General features: G+C 45.7%; 1 protein-coding gene across 1 annotated transcript; it reads right to left on the bottom strand.

Moving 5' to 3' along the window:
• Positions 1 to 14,013: 14,013 nt before the first annotated feature.
• Positions 14,014 to 17,642, bottom strand: GSTM3 (glutathione S-transferase mu 3). Its single transcript, XM_047728381.1, has 8 exons — positions 17,497 to 17,642; positions 17,033 to 17,108; positions 16,608 to 16,672; positions 15,352 to 15,433; positions 15,157 to 15,257; positions 14,720 to 14,815; positions 14,522 to 14,632; positions 14,014 to 14,211 (listed from the first exon to the last, which is right to left on the bottom strand). Exons 1-8 carry the CDS (start codon positions 17,545 to 17,547, stop codon positions 14,113 to 14,115), a joined length of 681 nt encoding a protein of 226 aa, XP_047584337.1. The 5' UTR covers positions 17,548 to 17,642; the 3' UTR covers positions 14,014 to 14,112.
• Positions 17,643 to 18,816: the final 1,174 nt, after the last annotated feature.

Here is an 18,816-nt window from a genome sequence, read left to right as displayed (position 1 = left end):
CTTTGCGCTTGGGCAGTCCACTGATAGCGTGGGATCCTGGCCAACTGCACACTGTCACCCTTCCTTGCGTGTTCTCCCTGCCTTGGAAACCCTTCCTCCATGCCGCCCTTACCATTGTGAAAGGTGAAAGGAAATAAGATCACTAATGTTGAGGAGTTTTCGGAAGCCGCCAGGAGGCTATTCAGGAGATGGACATCCTCATTAATGAAAGTGCGAACTTTGAACTGGGCCACACTACAAATATTCCAAGGACTCTGCCCAAATACCTGCAACTTTCTTCGAAAATTCCTATAGATAACATTTCAGGGGGGTCCCCTGTTGGTTTTGACTGGATAATCCTTATCTATAAGCCTTGAATTTATATTGTTTCTTCCCATGTACAAAACCATTTTTTTCCTACAAAGAGTTTTGGGGTTTTTTTTGTTGTTGTTTGTCTGTTTTTTAAAAGATTTATTTATTTGACAGACAGAGATCACAAGTAGGCAGAGAGGCAGGCAGAGAGGGGGGGGAAGCAGGCTCCATGCTGAGCAGAGAGGGGCTCGATGTGGGGCTTGATGTGGGGCTCGATCCCAGGACCCTGGGATCATGACCTGAGCCGAAAGCAGAGGCTTTAACCCACTGAGCCACCCAGGTGTCCCTCTTTTTATTTTTGTGTTGGGGGTCTAAAGGAAAGCATTACTTTTTCTTTAAAAACATTTATTTTTTATTTTTTAAAAGATTTTATTTATTTATTTGATAGACAGCGATCACAAGCAGGCAAAGAGGCAGACAGAGAGGGGGTGGGGAAGCAGGCTTCCCACTGAGCAGAGAGCCTGATGCAGGGCTCGATCCCAGGACCCTGAGATCATGACCTGAGCAGAAGGCAGAGGCTTAACCCACTGAGCCACCCAAGCACCCTGAAAGCAGAATGTTTTATCATGATTTTTGCTTCAGCAACTTTGGAACAAATTAAAAGTCCTAAACTCTGGTGCCAGAAAAAAAAAAAAGAGAGAGAGAGATCTTGCTCAATAATGGCCTTAGCAAACCAATTATATTCAGTTAAGATTAGTTTTCTGCCACCCACACAAGTCACAGTTCTTTGTAAATAACACATACAAATGTCTTTTTAAAAAGATTTATTTATTTATTTTAGAGAGAGTGGGAGTGTGCGGGAGCAAGCGGGGGTGGGGCAGAGGGGAAGGGAGAGGGGAGGCTGACTCCCTACTGAGCATGTGCAGCCGTGACCACATGGGGCTCAATATCACCACTAATGAGATCATGACCTGAGCTGAAACCAAGAGCCGACTGAGACTCCCAGGCTCCCCCATACAAATGTCTTTTAACATCTTTGACTTTTGTTCCCTAGGGGAACACAATTTGGGTTGCTACCCACATCTGCACTCCCTGAATTAAACTCTGAGACCCCAAATACATGCTTTTGTCTTATTTCAGCTCTACCTCTTGGTTAACATACATATCTCAATAGAACAAAAAGGGATGAGAATAAAAAGGAAAGAAGTAATAGACATTAGGAGTGACATTAAGTTAAAAGATAAGCAGAGAGAACAAAACTATTAGATCGAATAAAATAGATCCAGATCTAGAAGTGGAGTTGGCCGGTTCTTTTCTGTGAAGGGTTAGATCGGGCATGTTTTTGACTTTGTGGGCCCTGCAGTCTTGGTCACAGTTGCCCCTGGTACTGTAAACTGCAATGCAAGTTTGCAAGGTAAACCGTCAGTTTGCAAGTTCCTCGGCAACTTTCCAGGTGTGATTTGGGACCGTTCTGTATACAGGAGGACAGGCAGGGACAGAGGCAGGTCATTCCAGTTTGATAGGTGGCCTGTTTACTAAGCATGGGAATTTGTCACGTGATGAGATCTCCATACCCATCTGCCGATTCTTAAAAAAGTTGATAGGACTTAACTGGGTCCAGTCACAGGTGCCATCCAGATGGTCTCAGCATCACATCAGTATCTGAAGGCTGCGTCCTCAGGGCAGCTTTGAGGAACAGGGAAGGCAATGGAATGTACCTGTCAGGGATGGGGAATGAAGACTTTCTGATTGCTGGAGTCCAGCCCATGGGTCAACCAGTGGTCACAGTATCTGGATGGACCCCCCTCCCAACCCAGTCTAGGGTGAAGGCAGCCACGGATAATACATAAATGAATTGGGTGGGCCTGTAATCCAACACAAATTCAAACACAGGTGGCCAGAGTTCCCTGACTCCTGACCCAGAAGCTCAAATTAAAAGGGCATAGCTAGAGGCACCTGGGTGGCTCAGGGTGTTAAAGCCTCTGCTTTTGGCTCAGGTCATGACCTCAGGGTCCTGGGATCGAGCCCTACATTGGGCTCTGCTCAGCAGGGAGCCTGCTTCCCTCTTTCTCTCTGCCTGTCTCTCTCTGTCCTCTTGTGATCTCTGTCTGTCAAATAAATAAACAAAATCTTTAAAAAAAGAAAATAAAAGGGAATAGGTATATGAAAGCTTAAATGTTACCATTTGGAATTTAAAAAGGTGATTATCTGAGCATCTGGCTGGCTCAGTCGGTAGAGAATGTGACTCTTGATCTCAGGGTCATGAGTCTGAGCCCCATGTTGCGGGTAGAGTTTACTTAAAAAGAAAGAAAGAAAGAAGAGAAAAAGAAAGAAAGGAAGGAAGGGAGGGAGGAAGGAAAAGGTGATTATTGAAGAACGAAATAACTCAGTCCTTTAAAAAGAGGAAAATATGATAACAAAGATAGTTGTAAATGAAAGCAATTTTCTAAACTTGGTCAAAATCGTAAAAGGTAAAATAGTACATTTTAAAGTCCGGGGGTAGGAGTAGTAGAATGTATCTACTTCAAACTGAGGCCGCCAAGAAAGATTACTTTACTGTGGCTAGGATCTAGCAGAGGCCCTAAGATTTGGGATTTTTTGGCATCTGATGATGGGGCCCATACACCATCTAGCATGTGCCTTCCTCTTCTAGAATGGGAGAACAAGACGGGCTCTGAGCACATGGCTGGCTGCCCAGTGTCTTCAGCAGGGATCCGTAATCACTTGCTGTTAATTACAAGTTCCCCGCCTAGTATTTCTCCATTGCCATGGTGTTAGCGGAGAAAGTTGAAGTCGGTAGAGACCCCAAGACAGCAGCTTCCAGAACGTGGAAGTTTATTCTCATTTCACATCTCACGGGGAATGGTCCAGGCTGTTGGTGCTCCATGAGATTATTCAGGGACCCAGGCTCCTTCCATTTTGTGGCTGCTGCCATCCCTGAGGGGACATCCTCTCCTTGGTTGAAGCTTATCATGAACATGGGAAGGAAAATAGAGAAAAGCCAAGGAAGCAACTTCCCATGATGCAAGTGGGCAGATTGCCTGCCTTACACTCACGAGGTTCAGTTGCGTGGCTATCCCTAGTCACGAGGGTAGACCCTAGTTTGGACAGAAGAATGGATGTTGGTGGCCAACTATAGTCACTCTCACACTCAGAAAAGCAAGGATAAAGGTTACATTCAAATCCACGAGAAACCTTGGGTTTCAGCCAGTGGTTTCAGACAGGTGAGATAGGATCTAAGGTATGAAACACAAGATCTTTATTTTTGATAAACCTAAAGGGAGTGCCCTATCCTTTAGGGATCCTTGCTGTTGAAACAGGAAAATGACTTATCAGAGGTATCAGATTGCTCACTGAATCCCTGAGAGGGCCAGTGAGTTGGCCTTGGAAGCTGGGTGGCCAGGAGATGTGCCTAACCACGTGAGAGACTGTTCTAGAGAAAGCCTCACAGCCATTGCTGGGTACAGACAGTGGAGCTCTGAGCCCTGACAGGCAGCCCCAGATGCCAATGTCTCACCACTGCTGCCTCCAAAACCCTGACCCCTCTACTCCTGTCCTTGCCAGAAAAATAAATTCTCAGGGCCTGCTTCTTTAGAACTGAAATCCTGCACCGCTGTGCACAATTAACAGAACCTGGGTCCCAGGCCTGTGCCTCAGCCACAAGGAGGGGCTGGAAAAGCAATTGGATTAATTAGGATTAAGTTCTGCTCTATAGAACTAGATAATAACCTTGGCTTAAATGGTTTATTTCTCATGCAAAGAAAGGTCTGGAGGCAGCCAGGTAAATACTGGTCATGTTGGCTTCATTGTAGCCTTAATGGCCTAGCTTAGCTTTATGCTGCCCTCCTTCTCAGCATGTGGTGTTCTTTCTTTTTGTCACCTCATGGCCTCCGGTGGCTGCTAGAGCCCCCCACTACATCTGCATTCCAAACAACAGGGGGAAGAAAGAGGAATGGGGATTGCTTTTTTTCTCTTGAGGAAACTTTCTGGAAGTAAAGTAAAACACTTCCATTTATACCTCACTGGCCAGAGATTTAATCAGGTTGGAAATGATATCTTTTACCTGAGAAGCAATCTCTGCTGGCAGAAATGGGGGGTCGTGACAGCAGAAGTTGGGGAGACAGATCTCAAGAGTCCACTGGTAGTCTTCTACCATGGGGAGATGGGATTTAAACCTGAGATATTCCCCACCTGTAGGCAAGACTGTAGGAAGGATGTTTCAAAGATGCAGAAGACAAGTTGCTGGGTGGCTCAGTCAGTTAAGCGTCTGCCTTCAGCTCAGGTCATGATCCCAGGGTCCTGGGATGGAGCCCCGTGAGGCCCTCGATGGACTCCCAGCTCAGTGGGAAGCCTGCTTCTCCCTCTGCCATATCGCCCCTCCTCATTCTCTCTCTGTCAAATAAATAAATAAAAATCTTTAAAAACATAAACGCTTTCTTTCTTTTCTGTATGTGCGTATCCAAACAATAGCCACCACCATAAAATCCTCTTGTAACCATCCCTTATGCAAACAAAAACATTCACCCTCTTTTACCCAAAACAGGAAAATTCAGAGTGTCATCAACCACTGCATCTGGTTCCAATTTGGAGATCTTTGAGAAACGTTCAGGTTGATATTTTGAAAATGACCGTCTAAAGTCATGTGATGTCATGTCAATGTCATGTCATGTCAATGACCCCCAATTGGCCCTGTAGAAAATAGTAAGGGAATGGGAGGTAGAAAAAGGAAAATTAGGTGAGTGCAGTAATATAGTAGAAAACAGCCTGCACTCAGATTAGCAGATCAGCTGTTATGCATTTATTTGTATCTATTTACATCTTGCATTTATTTAATACTTAACAGATGCCCTTCTTTGTTGAATTCCAAAGGGATGGTGCATAATAAGGCTTTTTTATAACTTGGATATCAACAACCTAAAGGCACTCCCTGGATTGGCCTCTTTTTTTTTTTTTTTTGGTAAAGATTTTATTTATTGGTCAGAGAGAGAGAGCGCAAGGGGGAGTGGCAGGCAGAGGGAGAAGCAGGCTCCCTGATGAGCAAGGAACCCAATTCTATGCGGGACTCCATCCCAGGACCCTGGGATCATGACCTGAGCTGAAGGCAGACACTTAACTGACTGAGCCACCCAGGTATCCCTGGATTGAGCTGTTTTTTTGGTCTCCATCCCTCTGATCATCACACTTTCAGGTTCACTATCATCCCACTTTGTTAGCCCACCTTTTCCTAACTCACGTGACATGATGAATGAAACCTTTGCTGAAGACAGACACTCAGAGACCAGCCAGCTGCTACATTGTGACTTAAGACCTGGGAGGCAGAGAATAAAAGGGGCCGATCCTTATGGATTCCAGGACAACTCTTCCTGGAATGCTAAATGCCATATTCCTAGCTAGCCAGATCTGGCTTTTCCCAACAGATTCCACCTTGTGAGGTAGCCCCAGGAATATCCCGATAAATCTCAGTTCCATCCAAAGGCCCAGGGCCCGCACACCCTGTGTTTCCCACATTCTTCTTGTTCTCTTTCCATTTGAAACATAATTTTGAAAGGAAGCAGATAGGGCCTCGGTCACAGTTTAAAAAATATTAACGCAGTTTGGAAGCATTAAACCATACAAGAAAAAGTACAGACCTATTTGAGTTGTGCTTGAGACCTCTAACACAAGACGAACGTTATCCTGTTTGCTTTAATCCAATCCGTGTGCACCACTGAAAACACTCCCTACTAACGACCTGCGGCTGGCCTCTGCCTCCATGTGGGGTGACACAGCAGCCCTTATTTACCTGAAATTCAAATATACACACATCCATTTAATCTTTTCTTCTGGATTACATCCAACATGAGTCAACTGTAATTATTTTCATGGAAAATGCCAAAAGAACACTGACAGCCCATCCCTGTTGGCTTTTAGAATTGTTCCATTCAAGGGACTCCTGGCTGGCTGTTAGTTGAGTGTCTGCCTTCCTCGCAGGTCATGAGCCCAGGGTCCTGGGATCCAGCCCGGGCATTAAACCCTGCTCAACGGGAAGCCTGCTTCTCCCTCTCCCCGCTGTTCATGCTCTCTCTCAAACAAGTAGAAATCTTAAAAAAAAAAAAAAAAAAAAAGTTGCATTCCAATTTGTCCTAAGCAAGGAATAAGCCAGACTCCAGAATCATTGAAACCCACTCTCCATGCTTGGAACTCTTTTGCTGACCCTTGGGACCTCCCTGAACCTGGGCTTTTGTCCTGACTTTAAACACTTCTACCTGGACCATCTCTACCTGTTTTAAAACCAGAACATTCCATTTTTCCAGAATGGGGGAGAATGTGAAAAGGTTTTTTGAGAGCAGTAAGCGCTTATTTGAAGCAAACTCCTTTTCTCCTTCCAATTCTCTTTAGAACAGAGTGGAGTCAATGTATTGTGAGTGTCTGCTTTGTGTTGGGCTCTATACAAGCACTAAATATAAAAATTTGCTGAAGACACATGTGCCTGCTCCCAGGCAACTTAGAGTTTAGTAGCAGAGACAGACTTTTAAAGATTTTATTTATTTATTTGACAGAGAGATCACAAGTAGGCAGAGAGGCAGGCAGAGAGAGAGGGAAGCAGGCTCCCAGCTGAGCAGAGAGTCCAATGCGGGGCTCGATCCCAAGGCCCTGAGGATCCCAGGATCCTGACCTGAGCTGAAGGCAAAGGTTTAACTCACTGAGCCACCCAGGTGCCCTAGAGACAGACTTTTAAACAAGCAATTAGAGTTCAGTGTGGTAAGTTGATGGGAGAAAACACTGAATCCTAAAGGAAGAGAGATTTAAAATAACTGCATTTAATTTTGTCTGGGGGAGGACAGATGTCAGTCCTCAACCAAATCTCAGTGGTTTTTCTTTTTTAAGTTTGTTTTCTTTTAATTTATTTATTTCAGAGAGAGAGAAAGCACCAGAAGGGGAATGGGCAGAGGGAGAAGCAGACTCCCTGCTGAGTAGGTAGCCCAACTTAGGACTTGATCCCAGGACCCCAGGATCATTACCTGAACCGAAGGCAGATACTCAACCAACTGAACCACCCAGGCACCCCATCAGTGGTTTAATATACATTCATTTCTGACTCATACTTCATGTTGGATGTGGTCAACAGGGGCCCTGCTCCTTGTTGTCTGTCATACAGGTCGAAACTTCAGCCTGATACCTGCTCACAGAGGCATCACAGCGATAGGGAGTGGATAGGGCAACTCATGCTCACCCTCTTAAAGCTTCTGCCTGGAATATATATGTAATTTCTCCTCGTATTTAATTGACCAAAGCAAGTCACAGGGTTTCACTTAAGAGAAAGAGGGTAGTGAAGCTTTCCCCAAAGGAAAATGATCACAAATCTTTGGTGATCATCACTAACCATTTTGGTGGGGAATGTCAGTTGTGGCCTCCAGAGGCAGCGACTTCTAAGCTTACCTTAGAAGATGAATGGTCATTAGGCAGGCAGGGCTGGAGCAAAAGCATTCCAGGCAGAGGGAACAGCAGGTACAAAAGCGTGGAGATAAAAGAGAACATGGTACTTTTGGATTATTTATATTTACAAATGTATGTACCACTGGTCTGTTCTGAGTGCTCTAGAAATATTGGCTTCATTCTCCTAATAACCCAGTAAGGGAGGGTTCACTTATGGGAGAAGGCATTGAGGCAGAGGAGGCCAGAAATTACTGGGGCAGAGCCAGGATCTCTACCCAGGCAGCCTCCAGACCCCGGAAGCTTGCTTCTCCTTAGGGAATTCAGCAAGGCTCGTAGCCAGTGCTGCGGGGCAGGGACAAGACAGAGGTCAGATTATGAAGGATAACTAAAGCAGGGGAGGGCCATGAGCACATTTGCACGTTAGAGAAATCACCGGCTAATGGTCCATTCCTTCTCTCTTCTCTACCATCCATCTCCAGCTAAATCCCTTTAGCTGGTGTGGCTCAATGACCCACCTAGTCCTGCAGATGAAGGATAAGGAGTGTGTAATTTCTATGCCAAATGCAGATGTTGTCGCAGGCCCTCGAGCTGGCTGTGGAGGCAGATCCGTCCATCCACATCAGTGTCCCCTAGGCTACTCATCCCATCAATGAGATAGTTCTATGACTCATTTCTCTTGAGTCCCATAAGCTATTTCTTTCTTGCTTTTTTTTTTTTTAAATCTTTATTTATTTATTTGACAGAGAGAGATCACAAGTAGGCAGAGAGGCAAGCAGAGAGAGAGGAGGAAGCAGGCTCCCGGCTGAGCAGAGAGCCCGATGCGGGCTAGATCCCAGGACCCCGGGATCATGACCTGAGCCAAAGGCAGAGGCTTTAACCCACTGAGCCACCCAGGCGACCCAGGCAATTTCTTTCTGAACTGGGAGTGCCTTAATCCAGCTGCTCAGCCTTTAACAATGAACACAGGTGAATTTCCCTAATACTTTGGGAGACCTGCTCTACCACATTTAAAGCGCTGATTGAAGGTTTTTGTTTTCATTTGAAAGCTCTTATGGATGTACTTATACAACCCCATTGTTGGTAGACTAATTTCTCAATGTTTGTGTGTTGCGTGCCTCTGGGATGACAGGGCATGAGCTTCCCTTCCTTGCTTGGAGGCCACCACTGTGACAGTAGTCTCTTTCTCGCCTGTGTTAGAGTCAGTGTTAGGGGTGGGTTGGGGCCCGAGGGAACTGCAGCTCCTGTAGAATGGATCTGTTCCTCTCAGTGTCCTTCCCAGCTTCCTGGGCTAGTAAGGTCACTGGTTTTGTATAACTGTTTAGTGGATTTTCACTAACAAACATAATGACTAGAAAAAGTTGGAACATGTGATTTACCCATTATCCACCTGGAATTCACGTGAAATCCATTTCCCTGGCAGATGTATGCTTTTTAAACCTCTCCCTTCTAACTGCCTTGTCACTGTTTTCTGCCACCCATCTCTCCCAGGAGTCTTCTCTCAGAGGACCACACGGCCAATTTCCTGTTTCCTTGCCTTCTTCCCTGTGGGGAACAGACAGTCCCCCATAATCCCACGCCCTGGCGCTCACGTTCTTGTGAGAAATTCTCTCCCCCTGGGCGTGGGTGGAACCAGTGATTTGCTTCTAACAGAGGAACCCAAAGGTGATGGGATGTTGCTTCCATGATTACATTACACAGGGCTGTAGCAGCCATCTTCCCAGGAGACTTTCCCTTTTACCATCGTTAATGAAGCAGGAAGTCCCCTTTCCAAGGAACCCAGGGTGGCCCCCAGCTGACAGCCAGCAAGAACCTAACACCCTCTCTCTGTCCAACAGGTCATAAGAAACTAAATTCTATCAGCAATCTCGTGTCTCAGAAGCAGGTCATTCTCGATCTGAGATCTCAATCTTGAGCCTCGAGATGAGATCATAGCCCCGGCTGACACACAGACCGTGGCTTTCAGATGAACCCCTGAAGCAGAGGACCCTGTAGAGATGTGCCCAGACTCCTAACCCACAGAAACCGTAAGATAGTGTGTGTGGTTTTCAGCGTGAAATCGGTGGTAATATTGTTACACAGCAATAAATCACTCATTCCCTTTCTGACTTCTGGTCACATCCTCTATCTAGTGACAGACACATTCTCAACTCCTCCCGCCTTCCCTAAACCCCCAAGTCCTTCCCTTCCCTGAGGACACACTTCACCCACTCAGATTATGGAAATTCATGTCAATAGTTCATGGGTCACTGAGAAACTCCAGCTTCATACCTCTCCTGGCCAATGGTTCCCCGTATCCAAGATGATGGCCCTAGGTATCTAACTACTGTCACCGGTGCTGACAACAGGTGGCAGTTGAACCACCTGCTTAATACCTTGTGTCTAATACCTCCTGAGGCCGCCCTCCTGACATCACCTGACCATTCAGACCCTCTGTCCCTGAGAGGAAACAGAGAGAGAGAGACCTCTCCCAAGAGAGATCTTTGCCTCCTGGTCCACCGAGGACAGCAATCTGGCCCTCAGGTCACTGTCTAAGACTGGAAACCACTTAAAGACTTTGCATATGGAGTGTGGTGCCAAATAAGTCTCCAGAGGAGTTCACTTCCCCTTAGTTTCTCTTACACAGTAATATATGAACACACTCCCTTTGTTAAAAGAGAAAATAGACGTCCAGGTGGCCAACAGACACATGAAGAGGGGCTTGATATCACTCATCATCAGGGAGATGCCTCACACCTGTCAGAATGGCTAGACTAAAAAAGACAAGAAATAACAAGTGTTGGCGAGGATGAGAAGAAAAGGGGAACTTTGTGCACCCGTGGTGGGAATGCAAACTGGTGCCGCCACTGGAAAACAGTATGGAGTTTCCCCAAAAAGTTAAAAATAGAAATGTTGTATGATCCAATAATTCCACTATTGGGTATTTACCAGAAGAAAACAAAAACACCAATTCAAAAAGATACATGCATGCTATGTTTCTAGCAGCATTATTTGCAATAAAATGTGGAAGCAACCCAAGTGTCCATCAATAGAGGAATGGATATGGAAGATGTGGTGTATGCATACAATGGAATATTACCCATATAAAAGAATGGGATTTCGCCATTTGTGATGACGTGGATGGGCCTAGAGGGTATTATGCCAAGTGAAATAAGTCAGACAGAGAAAGATTTTACAGATACATGGACTCAAAAACTAAAACAAATGTAAAAATGAAACAAACAACCCCTAAGCAGACTTAAATAGAGAGAGCAAACTGGTGGTTGCCAGAAGGAAGGTGGGTGGGGGATGGGTGAAATGGCTAAATGGAATGAAGATGTACAAACTTCCCATTATAAAATAAATAAGGCATGGAGATTAAAAGCACAGCATAGGAAATATAGCTATACATTGTATTGTGACAGATGGGGACTACACTTACTGTGGTGGGCACTGAGTAGTGTAGAGTTGCTGAATCGCTATGTTGTCCACCTGAAGCCAATAGAACATTCTATGTTAACTATACAGCAATAAAAAATAGATATATATAGCACAGTAAAACAAGCAAAACATGGAATTCACCCTTTTGAAATGTACATTTCAGTACAGATGGTCCCCAGTGCATAATGGTTCTACAAAGGAAAAAAAAAAGAAAAAGAGAAATCTTTAGCCCTATCTCTAAGATCCCCTTTAACTTCCATCCTGAAGCCTGGGGCTCTCTCCCATTGGCCTAAAGTAAGCATTTTTCAGTGTGTCCTTCCAGCCCTTTTTCTGTTTCTTTCTTTTCTTTTTTTTAAGATTTATTTATTTTAGAGAGAGAGAGCACAAGCTGGCAGGGCAGAGGGAGAGAAAATCTCAAGAAGTCTCCATGCTAAGTGTAGGGCCCAATGTAGGGCTCGATCTCATGACCCCAAGATCACAACTTGAGCTGAAACCAAGAGTTGGATGCTTAACCGACTGTGTCACCCACATGCCCCCTCCCAAGTATTTTTCCACTCATTCACAAACATACATGTATCTGTAGAAAATGCTTACCTTATGGTTTACTTCTTTAAAATGCAAAAGATTTTGCACCGAACATGCTTAGCTGCAAACTAATTTTTTTAAAATTCAACAATGTGTCTTGGGGGCTTTCCACGTCAGTTCACACAGTTCAATTTCATTCTTTAGTTGCCTTCTGGTATTCCATGATACTGATGGGCATGGACAGGATTTTCACCTGTTCCCACAAACCATACCACAGTCTTAGCATATGGCTTAGGTGTATGGGGAGGTTTTCACCAGAATGGAAATTGTTGGGTTACGGGACGTGATTTGATTTTTAGAAGATGTTGGCAAACTGTCCTCCAGTGTAACTAACTGATTTACAGGCTCACAGGCAGGAAATGCCAACACTTCACAAACATCTTAGTTTTTGTTCATTTGATAGATGGAAAATGGTCTCTCACTGTTATAATCTGCAGTTCTTGGATTATAAACATCTGTTTAATACTTTTTTTGGCTAGCACATTTCTTTTTCTGTAAATCATTTATTCATAGATTTCTGTCCATTTAAAAAAAGTCTTAATGATTTATAGGAGTTCTTTATATAGTCTTTATACTGGTACTTTATTTTTGTCTTTGTTTTGTCCTTTTTTGTCTCATTTGCCATATTGTCATTTAATTATACTTATTTGTCCCTTGTCATAGAAAATTCTTAAATACTGTTCAATTTGCAAATCTTTCCCTTTATGGCTTTTTGTTTTTATGTCCTATTTAGAGAAACCTACCTTAAGATCACAAATATTCTTACATTTTCTTGAACACTTCTATAACTCTGTTTAATGTTGGGACTGAATTGAAGATGAGTTAGTTTCAGTGAATGGTTTGAGGTTAGGGGTCTATTTTTTAAAAATTTCTTTTCAGTGTTCCAGAATTCATTGTTTATGTACCACACCCAGTACTCCATGCAATACGTACCCTCCATAATACCCACCACCAGGCTCACACAACCTCCCACCCCCCGCCCCTCCAAAACCCTCAGTTTGTTTCTCAGAGTCCACAGTCTCCCATGGTCCGTCTCCCTCTCCAATTTTCCCCAACTCCCTTGTCCTCTCCATCTCCCCATGTCCTCCATGTTATTCCTTATGCTCCACAAATAAGTGAAACCATATGATAATTGACTCTCCTTGCTTGACTTATTTCACTCAGTATAATCTCTTCTAGTCCCGTCCATGTTGCTACAAAAGTTGGGTATTCATCCTTTCTGATGGAGGCATAATACTCCATAGTGTATATGGACCACATCTTCCTTATCCATTCGTCCATTGAAGGAAATCTTGGTTCTTTCCACAGTTTGGCGACCGTGGCCATTGCTGCTATAAACATTGGGGTACAGATGACCCTTCTTTTCACTACATCTGTATCTTTGGGGTAAATACCCAGTAGTGTGATTGCAGGGTCATAGGGAAGTTCTATTTTTAATTTCTTAAGGAATCTCCACAGTTTTCTAAAGTGCCTGCACCAACTTGCATTTAAGGTAGGGGTCTATTATTATTATTACTATTATTATTATTATTATTATTAAAGGTTTTATTCATTCATTTTATTTACTTGAGAGAGAAAGCACACAAGTGCACCCCAGTGTGAGGCTCAGTCCCATGACCCTGAGATCATGACCTGAGTTGAAACCAAGAGTGGGACACTTAACCAACTGAGCCACCCAGAAGCCCCACTATCATTTTTAATTGGTAAGTAATTGCCCCCATCTTACTTATTGGTTAGCTCACCAGTTTGAAATTCCATCTTTTTTTTTTTTAATTTTTTTTTTATTTTTTCAGCATAACAGTATTCATTATTTTTGCACCACACCCAGTGCTCCATGCAATCTGTGCCCTCTACAATACCTACCACCTGGTGCCCCCAACCTCCCACCCCCCACCCCTTCAAAATTCTCAGATCGTTTTTCAGAGTCCATAGTCTCTCATGGTTCACCTCCCCTTCCAATGAAATTCCATCTTTATCATGCTACATTCCCACGTATGAGGGTCTGTTTCTGAACTTCAGTTCTGCAAAATCCACAGTCCCATACAGTTTCATTTGTTATCTATGCCACATCTTTACAGGGCTCTAGTCCCATGGAATGGACCTGTTCTCTACAGTTGCACAATCTCACCTTTGTTTCTAGTGCTCGGTCTCAGGACTTGGGCATGCACCTCTAGCTTGGAACACAGTTGTGGTGTAAGGGGATTGTCAGTGTTGCAGGGATTGGATTCACATCTTGGAAATTTTCCACATATCCTTACTCTCTTCTGGCCTTTACTCCCAAAAGAAATTCCAGCTAGACACCAGTAGCCTAAATGCTATTTATTGAAAAGAGTGGAGAAGCGAGGGTACACGCTCCCTAGGGACAGGATGGAATAAAACAAGCAGTGCAACTCCATCTCTGGCTCAGCATATTCTCTTGTTGCCCCACTGGGCCATCTTGTTATTGACGGGCATCTTCAGGAAGCGGTCAGACTGCATGTAGTTAGCTATCTTCTCCAAAGCCTGAAGGGAAAGCACACCAAACCTGGTAAAGATGCCAACCCAGTCCAACAGACCCATCCCAAACCAGGGACATTCCCATACTGCCTGTCTCTATAGCATCCATCCCACCCCCAGCCACAATTTCATGCAGATAGTGCCGTTAGGGTATAGAAGCCAGGCCCTTCCTAAGACATGAAGGTTTAGAGGTGTCCAACCACGGATCCCTTTATGCAAATGCTGGTGCTGAGAAAGAATATACCATAATGGGGTCCCCTAGGGACCAGGGGAGTCTGGGAGTGTTTCTGAAAGGGAACGGTGCAGGGAGCATCACCTCAAAACGGCACATGAAAGCCTTCAGGTTTGGAAATTCATCCAGGCACTTGGGCTCAAACATACGGTTCTGATCTAAGACATCATAGGTGAGGAAATCCACAAAGGTGAGCTAAGGGAGCAATAAGATGGTCAGGTTTGCAGAGTTCAGTAATATTGGGAGATAGAAAGGCATCTTCCCCTTTTCCTGTCTTCCTACCTTCTCTCCTGCAAACCATGAGAATTTCCCCAGGAACAAGGAGAACTGTTTCAGTTGTCCAGGTAGCTGTTCCAAGTACTGAGGCTTCATTTTTTCCTGGGAGAGAGGGAAAAAGAGAGAAAGAGAGAATAGTTGCCACCACCTTCACAGCGAGTCAGGGCATGGGCCAGTGAGGGGACACTTAGCGGCCCCCTCCTCCGCGTGCCTCCCTCTTACTGCCTCTTACTGCCTCTTACTGCCCCTTCAATAGGGGTTGCAGAACAGAAAGAACAGGGGGCCAACACCAGAGTTATAGGACAAATGGAACCCCCCCACCACACACACAGTTCTGACAGGCTGGGTTGGTGGGACAGCAGAAGTAGCAGAATGGAGCAGAATGAACACTGGGTTTTTTAAACACTCCTTTTCCTTAATGCCTGCCTGCTAAGGAGACTTACAAGGTCAGGGCTGTAGCACAGCCGGATCAGCTGCATGCGGAAATCCATTACTTGGTTCTCCACGATGTCCACTCGAATCTTTTCTTCTTCAGTCTCGCCACCTACAGGCCAGCGGATGAGAAATCACCCTTGGAATCATCCACCTCCCGGGAGAATTGCCAGCCTGGTCTCCCCCGATGGCCCTACCCCACTCACACATATTGTGCTTGCGAGCGATGTAGCGCATAATAGCATTACTCTGAGTGATCTTGTTCTTACCATCCATGAGGTAAGGCAGCTGGAAGGAAAAGGACAGGTCAGATGAGCAACCGACCTCTCTCTTGCCTCCCTGCCTCTCTCTCCTGGGGAATTTGAGACTTGTAGGTAAGTAGTAGAGAGAAAATGCTGTGTTAGGACAAAGAAGAAAATAGCTGTTGGGTCCCCACCTGGTTCTTTTTTTTTTTTTTTTTTTTTTTTTAAGAAAGGAGGGCTTCTTCTTCTTCTTCTTTTTTTTAAGATTTTATTTATTTTTTGACAGAGGGAGGGAGAGAGATCACAAGTAGGCAGAGAGAGAGGGGGAAGCAGGCTCCCTGCTAAGCAGAGAGCACAATGTGGGGCTCGATCCCAGGACCCTGAGACCATGACCTGAGGTGAAGGCAGAGGCTTAACCCACTGAGCCAACCCAGGTGCCCCCCCGACCTGGTTCTAGGCCAGGGATCTTAATCTCTCTCTGTGTGTGTATGTGTGTGTGTGTGCGCAGCCACAGACCTTTTGTCAGAATAAGATTTTTATTTTTATTTTATTTTTTTTTAAAGATTTTATTTATTTATTTGACAGAGAGAGAGATCACAAGTAGACAGAGAGGCAGGCAGAGAGAGGGGAAGGGAAGCAGGCTCCCTGCTGAGCAGAGAGCCCGATGCGGAACTTGATCCCAGGACCCTGAGATCATGACCTGAGCCGAAGGCAGCGGCTTAACCCACTGAGCCACCCAGGTGCCCCAGAATAAGATTTTTAAATACATAAAGCAAATTATGTAGGATTTCACAATTTGTAAAACATTAAAGAAATAGAATTATCATGTGTGCCTATTTATGTGTTAAATAACAAGGAGGTGTAATAACTATCATAATTTCAAAGTCTGATGCACGTAACTACTATTTATGTACAAGATCTGCCACACATGTAATGTAATGTGAAAATACCCAATTTCTACTAGTGACAAAGTCACAGCCATGGCTAATAACCAATGTCACTTATTACCTATATTCACCAGAGAAGGAATTGTTAACTTTTCAATCGTGGTTATTGGAAATGAAAATAACTTTTTTCTCAAGCTCAGGCACCCTTGAATTCTACCTATTTTATCCAGGTTAAGACCCCACATTCTAGATCCCCCTAGACCAGAGAGGAAAGAAGCAAGGATATACTTGAAGGCCTTCCCTTCCGCCCCCTCTTCTCCTAAGGACACCTACGTTAGGAAAGTCCAGGTCGAGCTTGAATTTCACATCCAGCCACTGGCTTCTATCATAGTCCGGAGCTGTAAGAGAATGAAGTGGGGCCCAACCTTCTTAACATCCTGCCTGAGGAGAGTAGAAAGATCTAAAGAAATAACCTCATCTCAATACCTCACATTCCCAGGCTCCCAAAGTTAACCATTTACTCTCCGGGCCTATTTAGTAAACTGGGTTGGACCGTGGCAGAGGGAGGATCCCCAGCTCGATAAAGGATGCATCCCCCTCTCCCCAGGCGGGACACAGCAGGGGGCTCCCGGGTAATTGGGGCAGACGTCCCACCCAACTTAGGCGTGATGCCACCCTCTGGGCATAAGACCACAGGGAGAGTTCGAGGGCTGGGGGCTTAGAGCTGGGCACCGGGTCACGGACAGGGGATGCATTACCTTCCCCGCACGTGTACTGTTTCTCCTCATAGCATGTTTCGGTGAACTCTAGGAGCATGCGGATGGCATGTGCCAGCTGGGGAAGAAAAACCCGCTGTCAGCGCCTGCGCGGCGGCCACAGGCCCCCCAACCCCCGCCCGCCAACGTCCCCTGGCCGGGGCTGCGGAGACCGTGCACCCTGCCCAGGAGGTCGTTAAGCGCCCCCCCCCCCCCCCGCCCCCGCCCGAGATCGACCTCAGCGTCTTGCTGTCCTCAGCCCTCTCCGGGGCCAGGCGATCCCAGAAGCCAGTACGGATCGGTCTCCGCGGTCGGGGAGCTCGGCTAGGGCGGGCTGCACCGTGGCTAGGGTCGGCTGGCTCCGGAGTATCGCCCCCTCCTCTCGGAGGCCGCTGACCCTGAGCCCACCGGTCGCCTCCGCGACCGTCTCCCTGACCGAGCGGCTCGGTCGTCGGGACGGCACTCACCCCGCGAATATCCCAGTAACCCAGAACCATGGTCGACTTAGACAACGACATGATGATCCTTCAGTGCCTTCGAGGTCTGGGAGTACGCGGCAAACGGGCGGGACTTTATACCCGACGTAAGTGGGCGGGGCCAATGCGAGAGCTCTGACTCCGCCCCCACCCAGCATCCTCCCCTCTCTCCGCGAGTCCACAGGAATAGCGACGGGGCAACCTGTGTAGTCTTCAGGGCGGGAGGTAGGGCTGTGGCGGAGGCCGCTGGGTTTGGGGCTTTGCGCTCCCTGGTGGTGGAGCTGCGCTCAGGTGGTTAATAGTGCTAGTCAGGGCAGGAGGAGCACCAGCAACCCAGGCAGTGAGGGCCCTGGTGAATCCCTGGACGGTGAGATTCTTGTCCTAAATATTTCTCGGGGTGGGGGGTTGGAGGGAGATGGGGAGATGGACAAGCATGGAGAGGTGATAAAGGAAATTTTCAGTTTTCAATGTTTGTGGGCCCTGCTCCTGGGCTCCGAGCGAAGCACGACTGTTACCATGGTTACAGTGACTCCACCAAACTTGAAAGCATGGGCTCTATTTCTGCCCCTCAGCATGCATTGTACATCTGTTAGCAAAAAAAACAAAAAGAAACATTTCAAACTAAAGATAAGAGTAAACATCTCCCTTAGTTCTGTTCTCATAGCTCTGAAGCCTTGATCCTTGCACATACTAAAAGCATAAGATGAAATTTGTGATTTTTCTGAAATGTCCTTCATCATGGTGATTTGTAACTCTTGATGTAACAGAAAACCAAATATACCCTGTAGTAAACATTCATTCTCAGCAGCACTCTCTTCTTTGTGAAGATTGTGTATCCTGGGTAGCTGTCCTTACTTGGGTTCTAATAAAATTCTTTTCCTTTTTTTCTTTTTCTCCCAGTTCTAAAAGGGTTGTTCATTATGTGTTGGCAATTCTGCTACGTTGGCATAGGAGGCAGGATATCAGAGCAGCTTACCTGAGAATACCTTGGGGTCGGCTGGAACTCTGTGCTGGTACCAGCACCAGCCCCCTGTGCCCCTCTGACTTCTCAGTGTCTCACAGCTGTATCTGGTAAATTCTCCTGATATCTGGACCTTCTGAGTTGAAGCTCCTTACTTTTTTCCCAGCTGTTAAAGGTCACTGGTTGGTAATGTTCTCTAGGTGGGAATAACCTAGAGGGGGGAATTGATGGGTTGGTTGTTTCACTTTGGCATTATGCTGATGTTATTAATATGAAGCTTGAAGCTTGAATATAGTTTCTGGCTAGAAATAGGAGAGACTAAATCACTCAGCTCTGAAGAGAGGGGCCAT

Source organism: Lutra lutra, chromosome 4 (genome assembly GCF_902655055.1).
Source record: "Lutra lutra chromosome 4, mLutLut1.2, whole genome shotgun sequence".
NCBI classification, from domain to species: Eukaryota; Metazoa; Chordata; class Mammalia; order Carnivora; family Mustelidae; genus Lutra; species Lutra lutra.
The sequence above is the reverse complement of the archived record's forward strand: the minus strand, read 5'-3'. Positions and strand labels throughout refer to the sequence as shown.

What these genes read in the sequence shown, in the direction of transcription:
- GSTM3 (XM_047728381.1), bottom strand. Translation starts at nt 17,547, where the DNA reads ATGTCGTTGTCTAAGTCGACCATGGTTCTGGGTTACTGGGATATTCGC. An exon ending in ACAGTACACGTGCGGGGAAG is followed by an intron (nt 16,673 to 17,032) that starts GTAATGCATCCC and finishes ATTCTCTTACAG; the next exon opens with CTCCGGACTATGATAGAAGC. An exon ending in CTTTCATGTGCCGTTTTGAG is followed by an intron (nt 14,212 to 14,521) that starts GTGATGCTCCCT and finishes CTTTCCCTTCAG; the next exon opens with GCTTTGGAGAAGATAGCTAA.